This window comes from Phyllostomus hastatus, unplaced genomic scaffold, assembly GCF_019186645.2.
Source record: "Phyllostomus hastatus isolate PE091 unplaced genomic scaffold, TTU_PhHast_1.1 phas_contig_40, whole genome shotgun sequence".
In the NCBI taxonomy this organism is placed as follows: domain Eukaryota; kingdom Metazoa; phylum Chordata; class Mammalia; order Chiroptera; family Phyllostomidae; genus Phyllostomus; species Phyllostomus hastatus.
Genome location: NW_025333872.1, coordinates 63,619,392 through 63,643,933, shown reverse-complemented (window position 1 = coordinate 63,643,933; position 24,542 = coordinate 63,619,392). Strand labels below are relative to the sequence as shown.

The window sequence follows — 24,542 nt, the reverse complement described above, 5'->3', positions numbered from 1 at the left end:
CAGAACAAGGATTGGAGGAAGAATTGACCAGAGGTGGGGAAATACTTTGAAGATCATGATAATATGATGGTTCAAAGAGAATAAAAGACTGAGCTACAATGAAAACAATGAAAATGGGAATTAAGAGGAATAACTTGAAGATCTGTGTGTAGGAACTCACTAATAGTTTTTGAGATCTCATGTTCAGCTTCTGCTGGTGTCCTAAGCCCATGCTTAGCACCAGCAAGTGGCTGGCCCTGGCCTAGACCTCCCACTGCTAAGGTTGCCACAAGTCCTGGAGACAACTACAAGCTGGGTCTGCAGTGAACTGTCACTTTAGAACTTCCCCTAAAGAGAGACAAGTAGGGGTTTGGACAACAAGTTAGTTAGGGCCCCTCCCAGCCCATCCTCTTGGATGGAGCAAGGCATTTCCTGATGAGGGAATATCCCAGCCAGACTGGAGCTTCTCAGGGACAACTCTGCAGCAATCTTTGTATTTCCTGCCTTAGCGCATGTCAAGTACATGGTATCTTTTAATAATAAAAAATAATAGTGATTTTAAAATGATCCACACTTTCCACTCAATCTACATAATGACTTTATTTAAAATGTATTCCTAGTTATAACAGTATACCTTAAGAAGTAACTAATTTACTCTGAGAAATGGAAACACAAACCATACTAATCAAAAACAAGTCTTGAAGGAACAAAACTGAAAATACTATACAGAAATCAGATGGACCATAGGATTGAAAAACAATACAGTACAGAATAGTTAAACTGAAAACACCATGGAATAATAAATGTTGTGAGGGACAAAGATTTTTGTGTGCCTACCTGCTGCAACCTCAGAGCCTAGAAGAGTGCCCAGAACATAGGAGACACTCAATGAATAAATGAGCTATTCTGGTGGAAGAGGAGGAAGAGGGAAGGGGGCAAGGGAAAGGGAAGGATAATGTAATACAATTAGCTTTTTCTTTTATTAGAAATTGATTCAAGTCTCTTTTGAACTTGTTCCAATTCTAGAACTAAGGAAAACATCTCTCACGCAGCTGTAATTTTTAAATGTAGTTCTCTGCCAAATAGTGATATTTTAATCCCATCAGGAATAGAGACTAGAATGTAAATTGCCCTTTCTCTCATAACAGAAGCCCTTATCCTCGTGCCTGTCCTCCCATGTTAGAAAAACGTGAGATAGAAAATCACGTGTAGATGCCTAACATTTGGATCTCTCCAGGGAAATAAACTTATTTAGCTAGTTTTATATTCCTTAGTGAACTATTAATAATGATTGGCTGTCTCCCGGAGATGTTTTCCTCTACCTATATGGATATTTCTTCTCAGTAACATGAAGAAAAATAAAGTATTAAAAGAAAAAATAACACATTTGAATAACGGAAAAATACCACATTTGAATAACTGTCAAGTAGCATATTCCTGGAACAATCAAATACTGTGTATGGCAGCCTTCTCCATCAGGCAGGCATTCTCTCAGTTCATTGTGGAGCAAGTCCTCAGGTGTTTCAGTCTTTTCTGAAACTAGCCCAGAGAGTCCAGTTTACTATTGAAGACTTGCATTCATGTACTCATTTATTTAACAAATGAAGTATCTGCTAAATGCCAAATTTTCAGCTAAAGCCCGAGGAATCCATACAGTCAGGGAGCTCAGTCTCCTACAGTTCCCCACAAAAAATGTCATGAATTAAAATGCCTTTGTGTTTTGGGACTAGTTAAACAAACAACAGAATGTGAAAAGAAAGAAACCATACATTTTCGAAGTGCTGTTTTGAGCCAGGCACGTTTCAGAGAAGGATCCCTAACCATCCTTTCTAAATAGCTTCCACAGCACCCCTGCTTACTTTTTTAAATCCTGTTTTTTTTCTTCCTCTATTAATCCCCACTTTGCATTGCTCACGGTTCTGTCCTGCTCTGAGAATGGCTGGCATATAGTAGGTTTTTTGTAGGCACTGCATGAATGAACTTAAGAGATAGTAATCCTTGTTTTACGAATGAGACCGAGATTGATGGTGTAAATGATTTGTTCATGATCATGCAACACTTAAGTCACAGATCAGGAGTTTTCAACCTCGGTACGAAGGCAAAGCCCGCGTTTTTTCTGCAATGACTCCGCTCAATGCACATTTCTTTACAGAGGTAAGACTCTGTCTTCTTTTGTTAAACATCATTCTGTGAAAGACACGTACAGGTACAGAGATCTTGTTTTCAAGGGCCTGACACTATAGTTACTAAGAAAAAAAAAGCGTATCTGGAGATCCAAGTGAAAGTTGTAAGGCAATGCCTAGGTGCAGAAGTCTCAGCGACAGTGGACAAGAAGAGGGTAGGCTGGGCCTGGTCGGGGTCTCCAGAGCACTTTCACCTGCCTGGGGCCTGTTGTCTCTGCAACAGGAGTAAGTAAATTCCTTCAGTACAGACAGCTTTTCCACAAGCCCTTCTTCTGAGTCCCTGTTGCCACTTAGACACCACAGAACAGTGGATAGATATGCCCTGCTTTTCGCAGAGGGAAGATGGCGGAAGGTAAAAGAAAGGCTCAGATTGAAACAAGTTTGGGGAATCTGTGGTCTTACTGAGAGGCGGAGGAAAACAATTGTAACAACTTAGGGGGTGTTGCCTGGAAAGGACAAAAAGCATGGGCACGGGAGTGAAGGGACGAGGAACTAACCTCGAAATCAGAAGCGTGTGCCTGTCATTACACTTACTTGGCAAACATTTGCAGTGTCCTGTACTTGCGTTTAGTGTGTCCTTGTATACCAAAAAGTGGAACCAAAGGGTGAAAGCCTGATAGAAACACGTTTCTATTCAATACAAAGAAATACTCGCCTTTACATGAGTCTTTGAAAACAGATGGTGAGTCTAAGCGCTGAGAGTTTTCAAACAGAGGCAGGCCGCTCCCTGGGCCCAGCTTGCAAAGGGAATCTGCCTCTAGGGTCGAGACGCCCCAGTCCCGGGTCGCTGGCCCGGGTGGGGCGGGCTAGGGGGGCGGACCGGGAGCCGACTGTACGTGCGTCAGAGGCTCCAGCTGCGCTTCGCAGTTCCCCAGGGAGCGCGCGGACTGGGACCGGGGTGCGGGGAGCTAGTGCTCTGGTCCGACTCGCGGCTGCAGGCGCGGGAGCAGGGCGCAGCATGCTGGCTGTCTCCGGGAGCCTCCTGCGCCTCCTCTCGGGGCGCATCCTCCGCTGCGCCCCGGGGGCTCTTCGAGAAGCCGCACGAAGGCGGGTCGCGGGTCTTCGTCTCCAGGGTCTACCCCGCTACTCCAGCAGCGGGACCCCCAGCGGTTCTGGGCCCCAGGGTCCGGGTGAGCCAGGCTTGGGAAGAGGGCTGGGGCAGGGCGGGCGAGGAGCCAGGGCTGGGGTTCTAGGCGTGAACACGCGCTGATCTGCTGTGCTGTGGCTGTCTCGGTTCTTCCATCCATCTCTGCCACTTTCACAGCAGGGAAGGTTCACAGGGTCCCCGCCGAACACAAGCCTTCCCAATTCGACAAGAAAATCCTGCTGTGGACCGGGCGTTTCAAAGCAATGGAGGACATCCCGCCTCGAGTCCCGTAAGTGTGCTCTGTGCCGCGACCGGAGTTTCGCGCCGGGGAGGGTCCGGCCCAGGCTTGGAGGGGTGCGGGGTCCATCCACAACCCGACCTGGGCGCGCCCTGGAACGGAGGCCGCCTTAGTGCTACACAGTCCTTGCACTAACACCTACTATTTTAAGGAATTTACCTACGCCCCCCACTCGGGTAAATGTCAAGTTCCCTGACTGAACAGTGGGCAGCTAAGCTTACCGGGAGATTGCTGAAGTTGCGTGAAAACCCAGAAATTCAGTAAGCACTACCCCCAAAGCTCAGACACCAGCCCCCCGCGAGCTCTCAGAGAGCTCCCGGCCTTGAGGATCCGAAGCTCTCAGACCGAAAAGAAGGCGCGGTCCTCGTCTGTACCCAGGGAGGCTACTGGGGCTTCCGGGGGCGGGGGCGGCTGGCGGTTCCCTGCAACACCCAAGGGACGATCGTGGCCCATGTGTGGGCTGGAAAATCTCTGGGAAGGGGCAGCACCCGTGCGACCTCCTTTTCTGGGGTGGCGGACGCCTGGCGTGCGTGGTGGCTTTACGGCCTTCGGGGCACTGGCTCTAATCGGGCTTGGACGCGAGCGTCGCTGGCTTCTTCACCATCCCAAACCCAAGTAAAAGGTTCTGGAAGTGATAAAACAAGCTGACAACCACATCTCCAGGGTAAATGCAGCCTGTTTTGTTTTTTTTTTAAATAAATGTAAACTAAAGAAAAGTAAACTATTCTTTCTGCAGTTTCAGTCTATGCAAAGCAACACAACGCAGCATTTTTGCGAGGTAGTGGGTGAAAAGGGAAGGAAACTAAGAATAAAACCAATCCAATACTTTTTAAATTGCTTTTTAAAGTAGACTAGAACTATAACATCAAATAAGAACTTAAGATGGACAGTATGTTATCTTTATACAATATAATCAATTCCTTTTAGAATAGATAATGAAACCTGGGCGTACATCTTGTTCTGAACATATTACCTACACTTTCATTGCTTATTAGCTTACAAGTCACCAAAAACATCTTAATTAAATGAAAAAATAAAACGTGCTGAAAAATGTCCACTCAATAATGAATTCTCAAACACTCCTTTCTTGGATGAAATTATTCAATGAAGAATAGATTAAATTTTGAAATAGCATGAAATATAAAATGTGTTTTCAGCATCTATCCATCCACAGAGTTTTTAAAATATTATAAAACAATTTTTTGAGATCTATACACTCCAAACTGCAGACAGCCCAAAGAAGAAATTAGCCTCAGCAAGCTAAAACATCGCCCTCCAATTTGGGGGTATTTGAGTTCTAGTGCTGTAAACAAAGTAATCAAGAATGTAAAGAACCAGCATTATTGTAAACTAGGCCCTGGAGGTGCAAGAAGGGATTAGGGGGATAAATAGTGTTGGGGTGGGAGATTTAATTTAATTTAGTTTAAAAAGAGGCACTAGTCCCAGTATTGCATTAACATATCTGTATGTGTGAGGACCCATTTTATAGAAATAATTTCCTCAGGATCACAGTTAAAAGTAGTATTATAAACAGGAATTTTTTTTCTTTTTATTTTTTTAACTTTCAATCTTTTATTTATTATTATTATTTTTAATTATCATTTAGTCCCCATATACCCCCCTCACTCTGCAACACCAAACAGGGAAATTTAACTTTAAACAAGATGCTTATGAAAAGTATTATAGTTTTGCATTAGAAATGTGAAAGTATTTGAATATTTTTCATTTTTTTATTTTGTATAATTTTTAAAAGCATTATTACCTAGGAGGGATATGCCTCTTGTGCTAAGTGTTAGACTTACAGGGTAAACAGCTTTCACTTTTTATGCTCTTAATAGACATATAATTGCCAAGTGACCTATAATTGTTGTACCAGCCACTAATGATATTTAATAAAGACTGTCCTTTTTCTTGTTCTTTCAGCGCTAAACTAATTTAGTATAGTAGATCAAAGCCAGATGGATGGGTAAAAAAGATTAGATCTTTTAGGTTCCATCTGGACCAAAAGTTGACAACAAATATAATCTAATAATGTCTTCATATTCACCTATTTGCAACTAACATCTTAAAACTTACATCAATCTGCCTAAAATCTAAGGAAAACAGGCTAGGTATTGGTTTTCTGTGCTCTTTCAACTAGTAGAAAAGTTTTTCACTTTTTTAAAAGATTTTATTTATTTGTTTTTAGAGAGAGGAGGAGGGAGGGTGAAAGAGAGGGAGAGAAACATCAATGTGTGGTTGCCTCTCGTATGCCCCCTATTGGGGACCTGGCCTGCAACCCAGGCATGTGCCCTGACTGGGAATCGAACTGGTAACCCTGTGGTTCACAGCCCACACTCAATCCACTGAGCAATACCAGCCAAGGCAAGTTTTTCATTTTTAAAAGAAATTGCAACTTGTCTTTAAGGAAATTTTTAATGTAACTGCATTTTATTTAAACCTGACATTAGATAAGAAAATGTAGTGCTGAATACATTCTCCAGAATCACTTTTTAATTATCTGTAAACTGCCACTTCATATTATTGCAAATTATTGAAGTTGATTTCAAAATAAAAGGCTTACAGCATAATTAGCCTTGTAATACTACTTTGTAAGTAGTATATCTAAAATTTTGGACAACTTGCATATAACTTTGTTAATGCATAAGACTACTTTATGCATAAGTCTGTTTAATATGGAGTCTCTGTAAAGTCTCTTTAATTTCGATGCAATGGGAGGTGACAAGAAGACATTGGGAGGCCAGTAAAATACAAATTGATGAAAACGAGTTTTAAAAAACTGCCTGTTTAAAACTGAAAACAAAGACCACAAGGACAAAATGAACGTGAGTCATAGACATAGCAAGGCTTTAATTCTTACTTTTACCGCCCAATCAGTGGAGGGGGAAAGGATGGAGAGTCAGGCCGTAATACCAAGTAGTTCTATTTTGAGCAGTTAGAAACTAAATACTACACTGTGGTTTCTCAGTGGCTAACATTAGTAAACACCTAAATAAATACCTGTTCATTTGAAATTAATAAGATAATGACCTAGCATTTTAAGGTCTTTCATGTCTATAATTTGCATTCAGGGAAATTTTTGGAATATTAACATTACAAATATTTGCCTATTATGCCAGTCAGAAAGTCACCTTGCTTTAATATAATTAACAGAATACATATCTTGATTTAGGCCAGAAATGATAGATGCTGCAAGAAACAAAGCTCGAGTGAAAGCTTGTTACATAATGATTGGACTCACTATTATCGCCTGTTTTGCAGTGATAGCATCCGCCAAAAGGGTAAGTACCTCTTTAAAATAAAGATACACTTTAAAATAAAAGACACACAGAAGTACAGTATGTTTTCACTTTGGATTGTGGGGAAAAAATAGAAGTGAATTTTAAGAAATATTATGAGCTTTCTCAATTTGAGGACTATTGCTATTCTTTCAACATAAGAACAATGTTGTCTCAGATGCCTTGAGCCATGCACATATATCCTGCTACACTGGAAATAAACTTGTTCATGGAAATTTGAGTCAACTAATTAACTATATGAGCAGGAGGGACAAAAGCTTGTTTTCATTTGTAAAATAAGCAAAAACAAAAACAAAAAAACCCAGAACAGTGTATTACCTGATTAAAAATCTGCACAAGAAGAACTTTGTTGTATGAAAGTTATCCAGACTAGATCATTCCTTAAATTATGAACTCAATTAGCTATTGCATAGAATTCTGAAATGCAAAAATTGGAAGTAATCACAAAGGCTGACTGGTTTGTCTATATCCTGTATCTAAACGCTTTTCTTGCCATCTTCAGTATGTGGTTTCCAGAGTGAAATTAAGAGCTAATTCATTCTTCTCTAATTTTTTTTTTGCTTCCCCAGATCCTTCCATCTGCTTACCACTTTTTACCAAGCATAGCAGCCCCACGCATATTGGGAGACATCTAATACATCCTTATGAGTCTTCTCCAGTCTTAATTACTCTATCCCTAAAAACTTTCCTCTGTTTGAAGCTGTCCTGTGGACACAGTCCGGTTTATTAGTGTCTCTATTCATTGTGATACTAAGCCTGTTTGAGTGTGATTGGAACCTTCTTGTTTATGAATGTTATGTTTTAGTAGTGCACTAAGAGTTTGAACTAGATTTTGACTGCTGCATACACAGAATATTTTGCTTGGATCCATACATCTTAATTCTCTGGGCTAGTACCCAGAGAATGGTAATTTACAATGGTAATTTTGCCTACTCCCATGATTCTGTTTTTCTCTACTTTCCAGGTTTTCAAGAGCATTTGAGCCCCGTGATTCACATATGAACTAGGGTCTCTAAGCTTACTGATGCTATGTATATGTCCATGTACTTCTATTATCTTATCTTGGCAAAGGACTTATACTTTGAAATTATTTTCATCAGTTGGAAAATTTCTTAAATATTTGCCAGGCTAACACTTAAACAGAAATAAAGCATTTTGTCCATCTCTTGTTTTTAGCCTACCCTAGATAAAATGACTGCCCACCAGGTTGATGGTTTTCTGGCTGTTAAATGACAGGTTGAAGCTTGTGACTGTCTGGGCCCTCCTTATTTCATATCATCTTCTCTTTGCTCATTGTGTTCCCTCCACACTGGTTCTTTTCTATTGTTTAACACACCAAACTCCTCCTCCTCTCTGGGCTTTCCTCCCTTTCCTTGTTCTTGGCTTAGATGGCTTCCTCTCATTCTCCTTTGAGAAAGCTTCACTGACCACCCCATCCACGATGGCCACTCCCAGCTACTTAGTACGTTATCATCTTTCCAGCTGCTCATGAGTGTCATGACACGTCATCGATCCTGTTGGCTCTATTTGAAAATATATCCACAACTGGACCCATCCTCACCATCTCTCCTGGTATTACCCGGATCTGTTGCCTGGTTTATTGCAGTATCTTCTAAGATGGGACTGCTGTCCCTCTTGCCTCTCTCCAATTCACCTTTTATTTTGAGTTGTTAATGCAATTACCTTAACTAAGATTGTGACAGATGGAGGAGGAGGTTAGAAATTGGAATATATTTGGGGAGGCACAAAGAATAGAGCTTTGTGATAAATTCAAAGTGAGAAGAGGTGAGGAAATGGAACAAAGAAACCCAAAAGCCCAGGTTTTTGACTTGAACAACTAGATGGATGATAGTGCCATTATTGAGGTAAGGCTGGAGAAAGAACTTGTTGGCATGACAGTCCTCTATTTTAGATATGTGAACTGTGAGGTGCATATTAGCCACCAATGTCAAACTTTTATTTATTCTGCTTAGGACATTGTATGCTCTTTAGCCTGAGAATCTACAAGGGGGGAGCCCCCCAAAATCAGAATTATCTCCTGGAGGGTGGGCCTTTGTACTACAGGCTTCCCTGCTAAGTGAGTGTTCTAAGAACCCATCTATATCAGTGTACCAGCTGATGGTGTTGTGAGAGGCTGCATTTGGCCTCATTGAATTTTTTTGAAGACTCTTTCAGTGTGTTTACCCATTCCACAGATCTACAAGTGCACCTGCCCACAGCACACTGAGTACTCCGCAGTTTTTGACCAAAAATAGCATGATCCCTCTGCTCCAGCCTCCCTATTCACCTGATCTCACCCCAAGCAACTTTTTTTTGTTTCCCTGGATGAAAAAGTCCTCAAAGAGAAACATTTTGCCATTGTGAAAGAGGAGAAACCAAAAATGGCAGAAGCACTAAAAGGCATCAAAATCAACAAGTTCAAAAACTGTTTGAGCAGTAGAAAAAACATCTTGATAGGTGTTCTGCATCAGAAGGAGAGTTCTTTAAAGGTGACTGAAGTTTAAACATGTAAGAATAAATACACAATTTTTTATAAATAAATTCTCTTTTTTGGGTCTCCCCTCATACAACTTCCCTTACTTCTGAAGAAGCTGTCATAACATTAAATACAGCCCCTCCCCCAGTGTATCTAGTGTCTCTCTACCTATTATGTATGTTGCATACATGTTATGAATGTATGTTGCAACTTCCAATTCAGTTCTCTGTATCTCTTCTCTTTTCTATTTTTTTGTGTCTTTATCTCTGTGCTGCATTTAGATTATTTCCTCAGATCTATTTTCTAGCCAGAGTTCTTCCTAATTAAGATACTAATTATCTTTTCTTTTCACTGGTGGTTTTTTCCTTCTCAGATAAATGCCTATTTTCTTTGCCAGTTCCTATGGCTGCTGAGAGGAGTTTTAAAATCTCATTTCCTGATACTTCCAATTTTTTATTGGTAGCTCAGCTCTATTCCCAAAATCCCAATCCTGGACATTCCTGTTGGTATGGAGGTTACATTCCCAGGCCACTGCTGTTAAAGCCAGCATTTGTTCCTAACGCTCCCAGCATGAAACCATTTCCTTCTGCCCTGGCTCCAGTCCTTCTCATTCCCCCATCAATTCATGCCTTTTCAGTTCTTTTCATTTCTGGTACCTGAGGATTTCCCTTTATTTATTTTGAGCTAACATTTTTGTTACTTTTTATCCACCAACGTTATCTATGTGTGCCCAGAGAGGGTAGGGCAGATTTCTGATACCTTCTGCCCTATTGACTGAAAGTCTAGCAACTGAAGCAATTTTTTTCTATACCAAAGCATCATTTTCTTGGATACTATGTATGATAGATGTTTTAAATTACTTTTCTCCTCTTCACAGAATCTCTTCTATGTATGTCTACCTAAAACACAATTTTTTTCTCAAGAGTTACAATGCTTTTTTTTTTTTTGCAGGCTGTAGAAAGACATGAATCTTTAACAAGCTGGAACCTGGCAAAGAAAGCTAAGTGGCGTGAAGAAGCTGCGTTGGCTGCGCAGGCTAAGGCTAAATGATACTCTGAGTGATGAAGAATTGATCAGAATATCATCACTATTATCCACAACAATAAAAGATAGGTAAAATGGAATATTTAACAAAATATTTGCCATGGCATATTCTAGTGTCAAGAAGCACAATGCCTTCTGTATTTTTACCTTTTAGTAAACTTTTATTGAAACATACATTCAGACAAGTACACAATAAATAGATTTCACATAGTGAGCACACCTGCGTAACCACTGTCCAGGTGCAGAGGCAGCACACCATCAGCGCCCCTGAAACCTCTTTTCCCTCTGCTCTTCATTGCCCTCCAAAGAGAACCGTCATTGTGGGTTTTATCACCACACAGTAGTTTTGGACCTTATGTAAATGGAATTACACAGTATGCACTTGCAGATATAGATTCTTATACTCAACATTATGTTGTGAGATGTATCCACAAGTTATGTGTAACATGAATTCATTTACTTTTAGTGCTATAATATTCCATCGTATGAATATGTCACAATTTATCTGGCTATTTGGTCCAGTTTTTGGTCATCACAGATAATGCCAAAATGTCATTCTGTACATGTCATTCAAATGTTGTTGAACTAAAATCACTAAGGGGTCTTTGAAATCTAATTTTTGAGCCCACGTTCTACTGTATTTGGTAATTGGATAGTCCCTCTAGTTACTTTTTATTAGTTTGGAACTAGATGGAACAGAATTTAAAATTCTGATAAACCAAGAACTATTCATTTCAAAATCTATTTCAAAATTATGAAAGTACTAAGGCTGTACTTGTACAAGCAATTTTAAAAACACAAACATTAAAGAAAAAAATGGTGTCAGTGGTCTTCAAACTCATTTGACTAAGCCCTAAAGCAGCTTTTAAAATTATGTATCTCCTCTTGCAGTTTTGATTTAGCATCTGTGTGTTTAATTAAATTTATTGGGTTTAAAACATCACCATGTATGTCATTTGTATAATTTTTAAATCATCAATGTAAGTAGCTGAAATGACATGATTTCCAGCTTATTGTAATTACATGTACCTTGCACGTTTTCCATCATAACCCTGAAGCTACCTAGTTAGCTCCCTCATTTTAATGAGGATGTCTGCTTTGTAACCTTAAGGAAAAGGCCGATCCTCATTGTCAAACTAAAGAGCCAGATCAAACTTATACTTTACATTAGAAAAAGCCTGACTTTGATTTGGAGATGAAAGTGTTAACACACATTTCTGTGATGGTTGTCTCACTCCTGCATTCCGCTCTAGGACAGAGATGGCATGAAGCATTGCTGCTCTAGGACAGAGATGGCATGAAGCATTGGTGCGCCCACCCCTTGGGTGAACCAAGGCGCTGCTCTAACTCTTCACACACCAGCTTGCTCTGCTTTGCCCCCGTGGAACTCTCTCAGCAGGGACCCACTGCTAAACTATCCCTTTTGTCACCCAGAAGTTTTCTGCAACACAGAGAAAAGCATGAGTAAGATTCAGAATCCAGAAAAGCATGAGTAAGATAACAAGTACCCTTTCTTCCTTTTCCTTCCTTCCTTCCTCCCTCCCTGCCTTCCTTCTTTTCTCCCTTCCCTCCTTCCTTCTTTTCTCCCTTCCCTCCTTCTTTTCTCCCTTCCCTCCTTCCTTCCGTCCTTTCTTTTGGCACAATAGTACAAAGTTGATTAAGAAAAGAGGTGAGAAAGAACCAGCACACTAGTCTTTTCTCAGACAAATCAGTTTAGGAAAGACTATATATTCAAGTTTAAAGATCTGGACATCACTTCTCTTAAAAATATCTTACTCTGTATGCTTCCTTGAAAGTCTTCTTGTGCACCCTGCTTCAAGACTCCTGGGACATTCTAAATGTTAGAGAATAACTCAAAGAAAATGTTTATAAGGGTAAATATGATGGTGCCCATTTCATGTTAGATGGAAAATTAGATGTCCAGAGAAGTCATCTAGTATTGAACTAAAAATTCCGAATAATTTTTAGAGCATCTTTAAAAACACTTGTTTGAAATGTTGGGAAAAGAAGGAAGATCCTTGCTATAGATAAGAAAGTGAAAATCAGCCCTGGCTGGTGTAGCTCAGTGGATTGAGCGCGGGCTGTGAACCAAAGTGTCGCAGGTTCGATTCCCAGTCAGGGCACATATCTGGGTTGCAGGCCATGTCCCCCAGCAACCACACATTGATGTTTCTCTCTATCTCCCTCCCTTCCCTCTCTAAAATAAATAAATAAATAAATAAATAAATAAATAAAATCTTAAAAAAAAAAAGTGAAAATCCAAGACATTAAACCAATCTAAGGTTGGCTGCTATTTGCCAAGTGGGCATCTGGCTGTCCTAGGGTTTTGCATGCTAGGGAGAACAGACAAAAACAAGAGGCCTCTAAAGGCTGAGAGGATGGCTATCCACATGAAGCCAGAAGCTAATACTGTCACAGGATTGAACTAGGGTTTTATGGTGACAGTGATGTGCCTGATATAACAATTAGGGTTCTACCACAGAAACAGAACCAGTAAAAGAAAATTTTATATGTATATATGGAGAGAGAGAGAGAAGTGAATGATTAGATTCAAGTGAAAAAAGGTGAAAATAAACATTGAGTGTATATTCTAAAAGTAACTTTTGGGTCAGAAAAAAATGCACAGCATGTAAGTTATAGAGAAATAAGATTCTTGCAATGAGAGGAATGTAAAGGTATCAACTTGAGATTTTGTTAAATTCAACATATATGGTAAAATCCCCAGGGTAACTTAGAAAAATTTGAACTTTCAAACAAGTAGGGGTTGTAAAACATCTTTCTTGCTTTTTGACTAATTGAAAGAGAAAGAAAAAGAGACAAAAGGAAAAATACAAGAGAAATAGGACACAATAGCACAGTCAAAATGAATCCAGATGTAGTCAGAATAGTAAACCAAACTCTGGTAAGTAAATATAAAAATACTTAAAATGTATTAAAAATAATAATATTCTGCATACAAAGTACACAACTAAAACAATAGAGCGACAGAGTTGAAGGTAAAATGAGTTGAAGATATAGCAGACAATTCTTAAGCAAAACATTGCTACAGTAGCTATATTAGCATCGAATGAAAACACCTTTAAGAGAAAAAGAATTACTAGAGATAAAGGATCACAACATATTAGCAGAAGATTTAGTGCATCAAAAGGTATCATCCTCGTGGTAATGAATACCATGGCATCCAACTACAGAATTGGCCTGTGCACCCTCAACAGCAATCTGGCAAATTAGTGGCTGAGAGCCGATGATGCTAGACTCAAGGGCTGACTTTCCGCACTTGGATGCACTTTGTTCCCAGCGTCACCTATGGTCACCCTGGGGTAGAAAGCCCTGCAAGCAGCTAGGCTTTGACATACACACAATAGTGTCCAAGCTGCAACAGTGAGTAAAGCCAATGGCTGTATCAGAAAACAATCAATATACCTTTAATCTCAAGGTTGGTGAGAATCTGGGGCTTTGATTAAGGCCAGGGTGCCAAACTCATTTTCACCTGGGGCCACATCAGGCTCGAGTTTGCCTTCAAAGGGCCAAATGTTATTTTAGGACTATAAATATAACTACTCTTTAACTAGGGTCAAGGAGCTCTATATTTGGTCCTTTGAAGGCAACCCGAGGCTGATGTGGCCCCCGGTTAAGTGACACCCCTGGGTTAAAGGCAGTTGTGAGAAAAAATGAAGTTGAGCCTGCCATCAAATCAGAAACTACAGCATTTGACACCACTGGTTAATCAGGTCAAGACAGCCTCGGTTGTAGCAGTGGAACCTAGGTTTGGAAGGCATGAATTCACGGAAGACAGGATGCCAAAGGTTCGCTGGTTGATGTTGGAGTGGGTACTAACACTGTCCATAAATGTATGGTCAGGAGGTAACACATATCCCTGTCTGGCAATGCTATTGTGAGGAGTGAAGACAATATTTGACATCGACATGTTTGCTCAGGGGCTGCTCAGAATGGCTGTTACTAAAAAGTCAACAAGTAAGTGCTGGTGAGGATGTGGAAAAAAGGGAATCCTCGGTCACTCTGGAAAACAGTATGGAGGTTCCTCAAAAAGACTACCATTCGACCCTGCAATTCCAGTTCTGGGCATTTATCCATGTCCTGGCCAGGTGGCTCGGTTGGAGTGTCATCCTGTACGTACACTGAACGGTAGACTTGGGGATTTCTGGGAGACTGAACTCTGCTGCAAATTGAAGTCTGTTTATGGACCCGTACATTGCGTTTTTCAAATGTTTTTAGTAATTCATTTGCCACTAAAATTGCAGACTGCCTTACCAGGTATACTGAACCCTGAAAACAACTGATCCAATTACTTTCACTACCCTCTGATTAGCAAGTGTCAAATACTGAAGGCAATGAGGCCAACCAAAGCAAAAAAAACGTGACAAAAGAAGATAAAAACTCTAGGTTAGGAAGGCTTAGGCTGGGCTGCTGTGTGACCTTATGTTCCAAAGTACATTAAGAAAGTTAGACCCTCTGATTTCTTAGGTTTAAAACTCCTCCTTAAATAAATGCATTGTACTGGTTTAAATAGCAGAAAAGAAAAAGATCTCAATTAAACAGGTGAATGTCCACTAACTGTCAAGGCTTGAGATACATAGATAAATTAGATTTTTTCCCTATGATGGCAAAATATAGAGATTCTAAAATATAAGCAATATACTGCTTTGAGCAGATATGCTACAGTCTTACTAGTTTTAGGAAGTGGATGGAATTTTAATCAATGAGAGCATTAGTTTCTGCTCTGCTAGGCATATACATATTATCTAAGTGAGAACAAATGAAATAGACACATATAAATGCAACTGTAAAATAGTATTTTATTATTTTTAATAGAGTGCTGTAACATTTCATAATATTGCATACTGTTCAAATGTGGGTTTACTTAGTTAGGCAACAATATCCCCCCATCCCACTCCCCAACCAGAACTTAAAGATGCATTATCCTTTTAGAGCCCTATCAGGTTGGCTCCCTATATGTCACATTAAATAAAACAGTAATGCTGTGAACTAAAATGAGTAAAGGTTAACAATACTTAGACTTCAGTTTCACAGAGTAGCTGGTAGATTGCTGAATTAGAACAGCAACACAAACCCATTAAGACTTGGTATGATAGTTACTTTTTCCATAATGCTCCTTAAGAGAAGAAAAATATGAAGGCAAAGGTAATGCTGCTTTTAGTCCTTCATCAAACAAATCAAGCTTTAACTGCAAACAGGTTTTACAGTTTCCAAATGGTATGTTATTTCTGTGCCACCAAATTTTATTACATTTTTTGTTTTCTTGTTCTGATGCTACCAGTAATGAACAAAATGACACTAAGAATTAAATCCTAGGAACACCTTTCAAAGTAGAACTTACAGATAAAAAAGTTACTTACAAATATAAAACAAGTAAGCACATTGCATAGATTAACTAGTAAATTCAAATTCAGACAAAACTAAATTTATGTAACTAAATGTAAAGGACTCTCAAGTGTTTTCTTGATTTCTGCATTAATGTTAATCTTACATATGTTCCCCTTTACATGTTTTAATTTTTAATTTTTTTTTTTTTGGCACAGTTTCTCTCGGATTCAAATATAATGATATTAGGAAAGCAAGTTAAAAACACTTTTCCCCCACAAGGGTCAGTGAAGATTAATTAAAAAAAGACTATAGAGCATTTTAAATAGTACATTTGGGAGTAGTCATATGGAAAAAAATTAAGAACAAAATATTTGCTAGTCTTGTTTCAATAAACTAATCACCACACCAACAGCTGATCCCAACCATTGTTCTCTTGCATTCAAATCTAATCAAATTAATTACCCAAGTAACAGATCCATGAAATTACATATATTTGCTTAAAGTATGGTCACATCTGTACTTAGAGATATAATTTTTATTTTATTGGCAAAAATTTAAAACTCCTTCCCTCACAGATCATTCCATATGTGTGTTTGCACAAACCTATATATTATTTTTTCTTCTGTAAGAATTATTTGTTTAAAAGACGTGGCTTAGAGATTTGTTAATGCGACTACAGGGTCCTCAAAAGCAGGCACAGCTGGCTAGTTTATGAATTATGCTGCATTATTAAGTTCAATTGAATAGAAAGAGTGGAATACCCTGTCACCTTCTACTTAGAATCATCTATACCACAAAAAAGTGTTTATCTGACAAATTCACTATCAATTTGCTGATCTTTAATATAATCACCCTGTTCTTTTGAACATACATAATGCAAAAGGAACCTTTTATATTAAACTTCATAATTTTTACTACAATAAAAAGGGCACAGATACAATCCTCTACTTAATATAAAAGAGGTTTGGCAGATACAGTCAGCATTATGGACACCAGTTAAACCTGTATTTCATAGCTGTAGGTTTTAGTGTCTTGCCAAAAGCTTGGTTTCATGATATATAATTTACAAAGTGTCATATTATTTAAAAGTACTCATATATACATTTTCTTCTTGTAACATGCCTCTGATTTCCAGTGGAAACATTATAAATGCTATCATAAATGAAGTCTTTCTTTACAGAATAGACTATGAATCATATCAAAAATGTTTTAGTTTCCATCTTAAAAGAGTTGTAAACTAATTTTTAAATATTTTAGTTATATAATTGGAAATGTAAATAACCTGAATATAACTATAAATGAGAAGACAGAGTTCAACAGTAGCTTTTGCTTAGAAAACTCTACCAAGTATACTACTGTGAGCATAACACACACATATATATATGTGTATCCATAGATAAATACAGATGTAATTTTCCTATTGAAACTTTTTTTAAAAGTTTCTATTTGAAGAGGTTTTGCCTTTAATACATAAAACACATACATTATATTGACCAATCTGATACAAATGTAATTTAATGCACTGATTGATAACAAACAGCAGAATGACCCTCCGAATATTACCAAAAAAAAAAAAATCCTAAAATCCTTTCAACCACATGAAAGAATTCTTCACAATTTTCATTAATATCATCTTTTAGTGTCCAAACATTAAGTATATTTAATAAACCTTAGCACATATCAAGGTGACTTTTTTGGGGACAATTTTGCCATTCAAGTACCTAAATTCATTACTAAACAGAAAAAGAAACTTTACAATTACTGCTCTGAAAAATCAGAGAAAGAATTACAGTATTATTTTTGCTATGCAGCATTACTTTAGATTCATGATGGCATCCCTTAAAATGATGCTTTTTAAAACGAAGAGTGAAAAATTATAAAACACTATTTCAAAAATGGTAGCACATTTGGTCAAATTACAAAATATACTAATAGCATTTATATATGTTAAAAACATAAATATTTAAAGTTGTATAGTAGTTTTTATGTGTTCAACATGAAGAATGACTTCTCTCTTCACAACTGCCACATTTTAATTGATTATCAGTACAATATTTCTTGTGTTTCATAAATAAATTTTATAGCATTTTTTGTTATAATTTTTTTTGCAAAGTATAACCTACAGCACAGTGATTTATAATTTAAGGTAATAGATTATTTTCACACTCTAATTTAGCTTTTACACTATTCAATGTTTCTGAAGCTTTTGTTTTATTTTGTTTTTGCTTCAAGATAGAGGTAGATTTAGTAGAGATTGGGCCCATCAGACTTACTGCCAAAATACAGTTATAAATCTGTACTGCCACTATGCAGTTTCCAAGGATGCTAGAAAAAATTCAGAACCATATGTAATACTTTACCAAGTTCTCCTTTTCAAGCTTAAGTTAATAAATAATTTCACAATGTATTTAATTCATAAATAGATTAAGAAATAGATAAAACAATAAAAGACATAAATACAGGCACATCAAAATAAAAATCAAAACTATCCTGAAAGATTGCAGCTGAATGGAAACTTTCGCTTTGCTTTTAAAAGTGCATCAACTTCTTTTCTGTTCTACATAAAAGCACATCAAACATTCCTACTGACATGGTAACAAAGAGATATCTAAAACTACCCTTATTGGCCATTAATTTTTTCTCCACAAAGTTAAAGTTGAAACCCTTCCATGGGTGCCTCCTGCTGCTGAAATACAAACTGCTGTTGGTTTTCATCCACCTGAGGTACAACGCTGGGGTCGTCATCTTCTACACCAAAGTAATGTTCAATCAGATCAAAAGCCTTTTGGTAAATTTCTTGATTTTCATGGCTTTGCAGAAATTCAATTTTATCTAGACCTATTATTCAAAACATATATATAAAAATTGTTATTCAAGTTTCAACATGCATTTAATCAAAATAATGAATCAATAGCATCCATCAGTCCACTGGCAATGGGACTGTTATTTTTATCTAATTTTTGCACATACTGTAGCTACCACTGATGTCTTTTACTTCAGAAATGAACCTATGGGACAGTCTGGTAAGAGGAAGTAGCACAGGCCTGGGAGTAAGAAGATTAGAGACTCCACTCTTGCTTAACTGTGTGATTTTTACCCAAATAAGTCTGGTTCCTCTACAGTTCTCAATTTTATTTTTTATTACTTTCTGCCCCTACTGGCCCAAGCATTTTATTTTTTTAACATTTTTATTTGAATTTAATATTTCACTCTACTGCTATTGATATTTTGCTTTGTTTCTATTTACTTATTTTTATTTTTAAATATGCTTTATTGTTTGTGCTGTTAGAGTTGTCCTAGTTTTTTCCACTCTTCTGACCTCCAAGCAACAGCCCCCACCACCTCCAGCAATCCCCACACTATAAATGACAGTTTTAGATTAATTCTACAGGTCCTTTCCAGAATAATTATGCTAAGTAAAAAGCACAAAGAAGGAAAGCAACAAAACAAAAATGAATGGAAAAAGTAAAATGTTTGTAAACTGACACACATTCTCTTATAAATGAGCCAGAGACTATCAAGATGTAATAAGTGAGTACTATTTGCAAGTTCAATATAGCTACTGTATAATTTACAAAAAGTACAACTTATAAATTAAACTGAAAAAGCCCACTTTGATAGGAGAATTTATAGCTCACAAGAAAAAAAATCTACACCTAAGTCTGGGTGATGCTGAAAAGAGTTTTCATTTAATTAGAAATAATCCTCTTTAATTATATTATTGCAGAATAGAAAGAATTAGCAAAGTAGTCATATCTATATACAATCACAGAATAGCCCAAACTCTACTATAACTTGAAGTTAAAATAATGACTATAGTAAAGAAATACTCTTAAACCTTTATTTAAGAACAGTGACATTTATGTAGAATAATGACATTATATAATTGTGAAATAAAGACAAACATCCCAGGCTTGGTTTAAGAAACATAAATAAAAGCTTGAATCAACCATATAATGGGACTTAAGTCAGAGTGAATATTTAATAGAAATATGTTAAAAGGAAAAACTCAACTTAGATTCATGCCTTATCCTAAAATAGATTCATTTGAGTTAAGTTCAATGTTTTAAGAATCCAATCAGAAATATCTAGCCAATAAAACAGAATTCATCAAATCTCTGTAGGGGCCATGACTTTGTACATTTTGAAGGAGTAAAAGATTATATTAACTTATTTATTAAACATTAATGAGTATCGTTTACCTTATTAAAATAAAAAGGTATAAAAGGGAGAAAAGTCACATTAAAAAATGAAAGTAAAATTAGTTTAAATTTTTACAAAATAAGATAAGAAATTGAACTAAGTATAACAAACATGCAGTTCACATGAGGAAATACACTCATAAATGGAAAATACGCACTACCTTCTACATGAAATAAAACAAGAGATACATAAAAGTAATTTGGTGATACCATATTATGTCTGCTAAATCAGCAAAATTAACAAGAGGTTCAAGTAAATTCATACAATGCCAGTGACACTCTCAAGTAGCATGACTTTGGGAAGCAAAATGAGAAAACACATCAAAAGCTTAAAAAGAAGTCTGTGCCTAAAATTCAGCAATAGTATTCCTAAAAATTTACACCAAGATATTATTTCAACAGAAAAAAATATATTCAGAAAGATGTTGATTTTAGCATATGTACAGTGGTAACAAAAGTTGAAACAACACCAGTGACCAACCACAAAATTATGGCTAAAACTGCACTCAACATAGCTAAAGTGACCTGCAGTACTACTCACTCAGCATTATGTGGCTATTAAAAGTTACAAATATTAGGTAAAAATATAAAATTTCTCCAAAATGTTAAAAAGTAGAACACAAATCTATTATGCACTGTTATATCAATATAATGTATTTGTGCATAAGGACAAGCAAAAAGGAAGTCAAATAATGAAAGGCAATTGCTATGGTAATAAAATTAAGGGTAATAAAAATATATTTTTAAATAGTATACTGCTTTTACACAGAAACATTTCTATGGAACTAGAGAGGGCAACTGCCTATGGAAGATAATTAAGAAATGACTAACTCTCAACAAAGTGGGAATAGAGGAAATGCACCTCAAAATAATGAAGGCCATATATGACAAGGCCATAGCTAACATCATCTCAACAGTGGAAAGCTGAAAGCTTTTCCTCAAGATCAGGAACAAGCCAAGGGTGTCCATTCTTAACACTTTAATTCAACATAGTATTGGAAGTCCTAGCCAGAGCAATTAGGCAATAAAGAGAAATAAAAGTATCCAACTGGGAAAAGCAGCAAAATAATATTTGCTGATGACTTGATATTTTACACAGAAAATCCTAAAGATGCTACCAAAATACTGTTAGAACTAATCAATGAATTCAATAAATTTCAGGACACAAAATCAATATGCAAAAATCTGTTGTGTTTTTGTACACTAATAAACTATTAGAAAAAGGAATTACGAAAATAATACCTTTTATAATTGCATCCAAAAAAATCTAGGAATAAATTTAACCAATGAAATGAAAGACTTGTTCACTGAACACTATAATACAAATAACTGAAAGATACAAATAAGTGGAAAGATATTTTGGGCTCAGGGATTGGAAAAATTAATATTGTTAAAATATCCATAGTATCTAAAGCAATTTACAAATTCAGTGCAATCCCTATAAAAATTCCAAAGGTACTTTCCACAGAACAGAGCAAACAATCCTAAAATTTGCACGAAACCCCAAAAGATCCTGAATACCAAAGCAATCTTGATAAAAAAAAAAAAAGAGCATAGCCCTGATTTCAAACTATATTACAAAGCTATAATAATCAAAACAGTATGGTACCAGCATAAAAACAAACCAATGGAACTGGACAGAGAGCCCAAAAATAAACCCACCCATGTATGATAAGTCTATTTACAACAAAATAAGTCAAGAATACACTATGGGGGATGGGGAGAGCAGTATCTTCAATAAATGGTGCTGGGAAAACTGGACAGACACATGCAAAAAATGAAACTGGATCACTACTTTTCACTATACAGAAAAATTAACTCTAAACTGATTAAAGATTTGAACATAAGACTTGAAACCATAAAAAAACGTAGGTGATAAACTTGACGTTGGTCTTGGCAATGATTTTTTGTATTTAACACTAAAGGCAAATGCAACAAAGGCAAAAATAAACAAGCAGGACTATATCAAATTAAAAAGCTTCTGCATAACAAAGGAAACCATCAACAAAATAAAAAGGCAACTTACAGAATAGGAGAAAATACTTGCTAATCATACATCTGAGATGGGGTTAATATCCACAGTATACAAAGAATTCATAAAAATTAACAGCAATAAAAAAAACAACCACAATTGAAAAATGGACAGATGAGCTGAAAAGACATTTATCCAAAGAAGACATACAGGTCCATGTCCAACAGGCACACAAAAATGTGCTCAACATCAGGAAAATAGAAATCAAAACCACAGTGAGATACCACCTCACACATTAGAATGACTGTTATCAAGAAGACAAGAGATAAGTGTTGGTAAGAACATGAAGAAAAGGGGGAACCCTATTCACCGCTGGTAAGAATGCAAATTGATGCAGCCACTATGGCAAACAGTGTAAAGTTTCCTCAAACCATTGAAAACAGAACTACCATATGATCCAGCAATTCCACTCCAGGGAATTTATCTGAAAAAAAAAAAAACCAAAATACTAACTCAAAAAGATATATCCATCCCCATGTGCAGTACAGCATTACTTACAAAAGCCAAGACATGGAAGCAACTTAAGTGTCCATGAATGGATGAATGAAAAAATGTGGTGTACATATATATGGGATATTATTCAGCTATAAAAAAGAAGGCCTTGTGGCAATATAGGTGGACCATGAATGTTATGCTAAGTGAAATAAATCAAATAGAGAAAGATACTTTCTCACCTTTTTGGAATCTGAAAACACACACACACACACACACACACACACACACACACAAAAAACAAGGTTACAGAGACAGAGAACAGACTGGTGGTTGCCAGAGGCAGTGGGTGGAGGGTAAATGAAATGGGTGAAAGGGACCAAAAGGCACAAACTTCCAGTTATAAATGAATAAATCATAAGATATAATGTCCAGAATGGGAACTATAGTTATTAACACTACATTTTAAAGTTGTTAAGAGAGTGAATCTTAAAAGTTCTCATCACAAGAATCTGTTATAACCATGTATAGTGACAGATGTTAACTAGACTCACTGTGGCGATCATTTCACACTGTATACAAACACTGAGTCATGCTGTACACACCTGAAGCCAGTGTAATGTTGTATGTCAGTTACACCTTAATTTCAAAGACAATTTACTGTAATTATAAATTTTTAACTGACTGCTTACCATATGCTTCTTCAATGAGAGCACAGTATGGATTAATACCCATCCCATTCTGCTTAGATTCTTGTTCTCCAAGACGTAAAATATTTTCAAGTCCATTTAAAGCCACTTGGACTATTTTAGAGTCCATAACAGTCAATAGGTCACAAAGTGGTTTAATGCAGCCTAAGGCCACCAAATACCTTCAGAGTAATTTAAAAAAAAGTGGAGAAAGAAATAACATTGAAAAAGACTTAAATATTGTTTATAGCGATGACATGAAAATATTCTTCAGTGAAATGTTATACAAATAATTGAGAAAAGTATTCCTACCTACTTAAACATTAAAAACAATTAAATATTCACTTACATAGAAACCTAAAAACATTTTTACTCTATTGTTCTAATAATTTAACATAATTAGCAATAAATGGTATTACAAAAATTATAAACATACATGCAAGGAATGCAAGCAAATTGGTATTTGGGCCTATTTTTTTCATGGCAGGGCAACACTAAGTGGGTTAGAAGTCTTTCTGTTTGTTTTTAAGGGTGAGCCTATGTACACACATAAGGGTCACATGGGGGGGGTAAGTAGAAATGGAAAGGAAGGAGGGACATCCATATCAAGCTTCAGAAAATTTTCCACAAAAATAATCAGAGCTAATGTTCCGAACATATGTTCTGTTTCAGAACCATAGAAGGCTTCCAGGAATAAAACAGGCCATGTTGTGAATAATTTTAATAAATAATATTTACTATAATTAATCATGTTCATAATTATTTGTTCTTTTCTAATTCCTATTAGCTCTTTTTTTCCATTCCCTATAATGTAAATTAAGTAACTGATTTGTTCACTTGGCAAAAAGTCATTAGGCATAAATGTAAAAACACAAAACGAAATAACATATGCTCTGAAGTCAAACTGCATGGCTTCAAATCCCATTTTCACGCCATATGTGTGACTCTGACTAACTGCTCTGTACCTGTTTCCCATCTTAAAATGGGGGTAATAACAGTACCAAACTTAGAGGGTTGCTGTGAAAATACAGCAGACATTCAATAGTTAGTTTCCATCCCTTAAAAAAAGGGTACATACCTTTACTGGAGCACTCACTTGCCATATATTATAACTCATCAAACTGAATAACTATCTCATGGAGTTATGAAGTTAAAGGAAATAAAAGACGTGAAAGCACCAGATGCACTACTGGTGCTCAATAACTGAAACGATTTAACACAGCTGGCAACGTTAGACATGCAACAATATTAGTGGTATGCATGCAAACCTTAATCTGAGATCAACAGATCTCGTCCCATATATGTAGACTTCGTGAAACGGTGAAAATGGTTAGAAAAATAATAATCTCAGTTTAGATACTTGATTCACACTAATAAACTTAAGGAATAATATATAGAATAGACATACTGATGAAAATAAATTTAAAAAATACAACTGTTTGTAGGTGAACAAACAAACCTTGGGGTCCCAAAGC

The 24,542-nt window shown here is 36.7% G+C and overlaps 2 protein-coding genes across 7 annotated transcripts in view; one reads left to right on the top strand and one right to left on the bottom strand.

The window, feature by feature from the left end:
* The first annotated feature begins 3,069 nt into the window (after positions 1-3,069).
* On the top strand, positions 3,070-11,304 carry FAM162B (family with sequence similarity 162 member B). Of its 2 annotated transcripts, none has more exons than XM_045843789.1 (4): positions 3,070-3,292; positions 3,430-3,538; positions 6,720-6,828; positions 10,274-11,304. In XM_045843789.1, the coding sequence occupies exons 1-4, from the start codon at positions 3,121-3,123 to the stop codon at positions 10,370-10,372; spliced, it is 489 nt and encodes a 162-aa protein (XP_045699745.1). In that variant the 5' UTR covers positions 3,070-3,120; the 3' UTR covers positions 10,373-11,304. The 2 variants fall into 2 exon arrangements, with proteins under 2 accessions (XP_045699745.1, XP_045699744.1); XM_045843788.1 differs by having other exon boundaries at positions 3,427-3,538.
* A 3,872-nt stretch (positions 11,305-15,176) lies between these two features.
* The window catches only part of KPNA5 (karyopherin subunit alpha 5), a 50,296-nt gene continuing 40,930 nt past the window's right edge, over positions 15,177-24,542 (bottom strand). For all 5 annotated transcript variants that reach the window (XM_045844059.1, XM_045844058.1, XM_045844056.1 and 2 more), the window contains 2 exons: positions 23,071-23,249; positions 15,177-18,550 (listed from right to left, as the gene is read on the bottom strand). In XM_045844059.1, the coding sequence (XP_045700015.1) occupies positions 18,363-18,550; positions 23,071-23,249 (367 nt within the window). In that variant the 3' untranslated portion in view covers positions 15,177-18,362. The remainder of the gene's footprint in view (positions 18,551-23,070; positions 23,250-24,542) is intronic.

Bases quoted from the DNA above. Each gene is read 5' to 3' on its own strand.
- FAM162B (XM_045843788.1), top strand. From the start codon at position 3,121: ATGCTGGCTGTCTCCGGGAGCCTCCTGCGCCTCCTCTCGGGGCGCATC. The intron at 3,539-6,719 runs GTAAGTGTGCTC...ATCTTGATTTAG, and splicing joins GACATCCCGCCTCGAGTCCC to GCCAGAAATGATAGATGCTG. The intron at 6,829-10,273 runs GTAAGTACCTCT...TTTTTTTTGCAG, and splicing joins TGATAGCATCCGCCAAAAGG to GCTGTAGAAAGACATGAATC.